At 44.9% G+C, this 3,467-nt stretch overlaps 1 protein-coding gene across 1 annotated transcript in view; it reads left to right on the forward strand.

Annotated features, from left to right (window-relative positions):
• The window catches only part of LOC123960376 (formin-binding protein 1-like), a 41,854-nt gene extending 38,559 nt beyond the window's left edge, over window positions 1-3,295 (forward strand). Inside the window, exon 18 of the mRNA XM_046035056.1 lies at window positions 2,612-3,295. Within this exon, the coding sequence (XP_045891012.1) occupies window positions 2,612-2,640 (29 nt within the window). The 3' untranslated portion in view covers window positions 2,641-3,295. The remainder of the gene's footprint in view (window positions 1-2,611) is intronic.
• The last annotated feature ends 172 nt before the right edge of the window (window positions 3,296-3,467 follow it).

Below are 3,467 nucleotides of genomic sequence, written 5' to 3' on the forward strand. Positions count from 1 at the left end.
CCTGTCTGTCTCTAACCTGTTTGTCTCTCTGCCTGTCTGTCTCTCTAACCTCTCTGTCTCTAACCTGTCTCTCTGCCTGTCTGTCTCTAACCTGTTTGTCTCTCTGCCTGTCTGTCTCTCTAACCTCTCTGTCTCTAACCTGTAAGTCTCTAACCTGTCTCTCTCTAACCTGTCTGTCTCTAACCTGTCTGTCTCTAACCTGTTTGTCTCTCTGCCTGTCTGTCTCTCTAACCTCTCTGTCTCTAACCTGTCTCTCTAACCTGTCTGTCTCTCTGCCTGTCTGTGTCTAACCTGTCTGTCTAACCTGTCTCTCTAACCTGCCTCTCTAACCTGTCTGTCTCTCTGCCTGTCTGTCTCTTACCTGTCTCTCTAACCTGTCTGTCTCTCTGCCTGTCTGTCTCTTACCTGTCTCTCTAACCTGTCTGTCTCTCTGCCTGTCTGTCTCTAACCTGTCTCTCTAACCTGTCTGTCTCTAACCCGTCTGTCTGTCTAACCTGTCTGTCTCTAACCTGTTTGTCTCTCTGCCTGTCTGTCTCTCTAACCTCTCTGTCTCTAACCTGTCTCTCTAACCTGTCTTTCTCTAACCTGTCTCTCTAACCTGTCTGTCTGTCTAACCTGTCGGTTTCTAACCTTTCTCTCTAACCTGTCTGTCTCTAACCCGTCTCTCTGTCTAACCTGTCGGTTTCTAACCTGTCTGTCTCTAACCTGTCTGTCTCTAACCTGTCTGTCTCTAACCCGTCTGTCTGTCTAACCTGTCTGTCTCTAACCTGTCTGTCTCTCTGCCTGTCTGGCTCTAACCTGTCTGGCTCTAACCTGTCTGTCTCTAACCTGTCTGTCTCTCTGCCTGTCTGGCTCTAACCTGTCTGTCTCTAACCTCTCTGTCTCTAACTTGTTTGTCTCTCTGCCTGTCTGGCTCTAACCTGTCTGTCTCTAACCTGTGTCTCTAACCTGTCTGTCTCTAACCCGTCTGTCTGTCTAACCTGTCTGTCTCTAACCTGTCTGTCTCTCTTCCTGTCTGGCTCTAACCTGTCTGTCTCTAACCTGTCTGTCTCTCTGCCTCTAACCTGTCTCTCTAACATGTCTGTGTCTAACCCGTCTGTCTGTCTCTAACCTGTCTGTCTCTAACCTGTCTCTCTCACCTGTCTGGCTCTAACCTTGCTTTCTGTCTCTCTGCCTGTCTGTCTCTAACCTGTCTGTCTCTAACCTGTCAGCCTGTAACCCGTCTGTCTCTCTAACCTGTCTGCCTGTAACCCGTCTGTCTCTCTAATCTGTATGTCTCTAACCTGTGTGTCTCTCTGCCTGTCTGTCTCTAACTTGTCTCTAACCTGTCTGTCTCTCTAACCTTTCTGTCTCTCTAACCTGTCTGCCTCTAACCTGTCTCTCTAACATGTCTGTCTCTCTGCCTGTCTGGCTCTAACCTGTCTGTCTCTAACCTGTCTGCCTGTAACCCGTCTGTCTCTCTAACCTGTATGTCTCTCTGTCTGTCTGTCTGTCTCTAACCTGTCTCTCTAACCTGTCTGTCTCTCTGCCTCTAACCTGTATGTCTCTAACCTGTCTGTCTCTCTTCCTGTCTGTCTCTAACCTGTCTCTCTAACCTGTCTCTCTAACCTGTCTGTCTCTCTGCCTGTCTGGCTCTATCCTGTCTGTCTGTCTCTCTGCCTGTCTGTCTCTAACTTGTCTGTCTGCCTGTCTGTCTCTAACATGTCTGTCTCTGACCTGTCTATCTGTAACCTGTCTGTTTCTCTGCCTGTCTGTCTCACCTGTCTGTCTCTAACCTGTCTCTCTAACCTGTCTGTCTCTAACCCGTCTGTCTGTCTAACCTGTCTGTCTCTAACCTGTCTGTCTCTCTTCCTGTCTGGCTCTAACCTGTCTGTCTCTAACCTGTCTGTCTCCCTGTCTCTAACCTGTCTCTCTAACCTGTCTTTCTCTAACCTGTCTCTCTAACCTGTCTGTCTGTCTAACCTGTCGGTTTCTAACCTTTCTCTCTAACCTGTCTGTCTCTAACCCGTCTCTCTGTCTAACCTGTCGGTTTCTAACCTGTCTGGCTCTAACCTGTCTGTCTCTAACCTGTCTGTCTCTCTGCCTGTCTGTCTCTAACCTGTCTGTCTCTAACCCGTCTGTCTGTCTAACCTGTCTGTCTCTAACCTGTCTGTCTCTCTGCCTGTCTGGCTCTAACCTGTCTGTCTCTAACCTGTCTGTCTCTCTGCCTGTCTGGCTCTAACCTGTCTGTCTCTAACCTCTCTGTCTCTAACCTGTTTGTCTCTCTGCCTGTCTGGCTCTAACCTGTCTGTCTGTCTAACCTGTCTGTCTCTAACCTGTGTCTCTAACCTGTCTGTCTCTAACCCGTCTGTCTGTCTAACCTGTCTGTCTCTAACCTGTCTGTCTCTCTTCCTGTCTGGCTCTAACCTGTCTGTCTCTAACCTGTCTGTCTCTCTGCCTCTAACATGTCTCTCTCTAACCTGTCTGTCTCTCTGCCTGTCTGTCTCTAACCTGTCTGTCTCTAACCTATCTGTCTCTCTTCCTGTCTGTCTCTAACCTGTCTCTCTAACCTGTCTGTCTGTCTCTAACCTGTCTGTCTCTCTCTCTCTCTCTCTCTCTGTCTGTCTTGTAGGATTTGTGCAGAGTAGTCGGCTAGTCTAGCGCAGTAATCGGCCCAGAGGACATCTCGCCACAGGAAGTGCTCTCGGCCAATCAGATGACAGACTGTCGATACGTGATGGAGGAAAACGTCCGATTGGTGACTGTGAAATCAATCAGAGATCACATATTAGACATGTCTCAAACACAGATCAGACCTGGGTTAATCTGGATTTACTGTGGATCCAGATTATGGATCCAGATGATCATGTTAATGTTTCATGAAACTGCCGAGTTTCATAATCGTATTCATTGATCAACATAAATCATTTATATGAAGAAAAGCTGATGTTCTGATAACTCGCACGTTTAAACCCAAAACGATGATTTTCTCTCTTTGTTCTCTTTAAACATTTGTTCTGATGTGAAACTGGGTTTCTGTGATCGATCAGTTTGGATGTTCTTCTGATTGACTTTAATCTAATGGTTATAAAAAACTTTATTGAAAAGAAAATGTGAAATGGTGGACGACCAACGAAAGCTTTCACTCACTGCGGTGATGTCACTGTGGTGTGGTCAAAACCTCTTGTGAGGTCACTCTGGAGAAACTGGAGTTAAACTAAGACTAAAGTTTAAAACGTTCAAACTGAGACTGAAGTTTAAAACATTTAAACTGAGCCTAAAGTTTAAAATGTTGAAATAAAGACTAAAATATTAAAGACTGAAGTTTAAAACATTTAAATTTAAATTTTTATTTTAATAATTTAAACTGAAATTTAAAAAGTTTAAACTAAGACTGAAGTTTAAAACATTTAAATTAAAATGAAAATTGAAATAATTTAAACTGTAGTTTAAAAAATTTAAACTGAAGTCTAAAATATTTAAACTAA

This window comes from Micropterus dolomieu, linkage group LG21, assembly GCF_021292245.1.
Source record: "Micropterus dolomieu isolate WLL.071019.BEF.003 ecotype Adirondacks linkage group LG21, ASM2129224v1, whole genome shotgun sequence".
In the NCBI taxonomy this organism is placed as follows: domain Eukaryota; kingdom Metazoa; phylum Chordata; class Actinopteri; order Centrarchiformes; family Centrarchidae; genus Micropterus; species Micropterus dolomieu.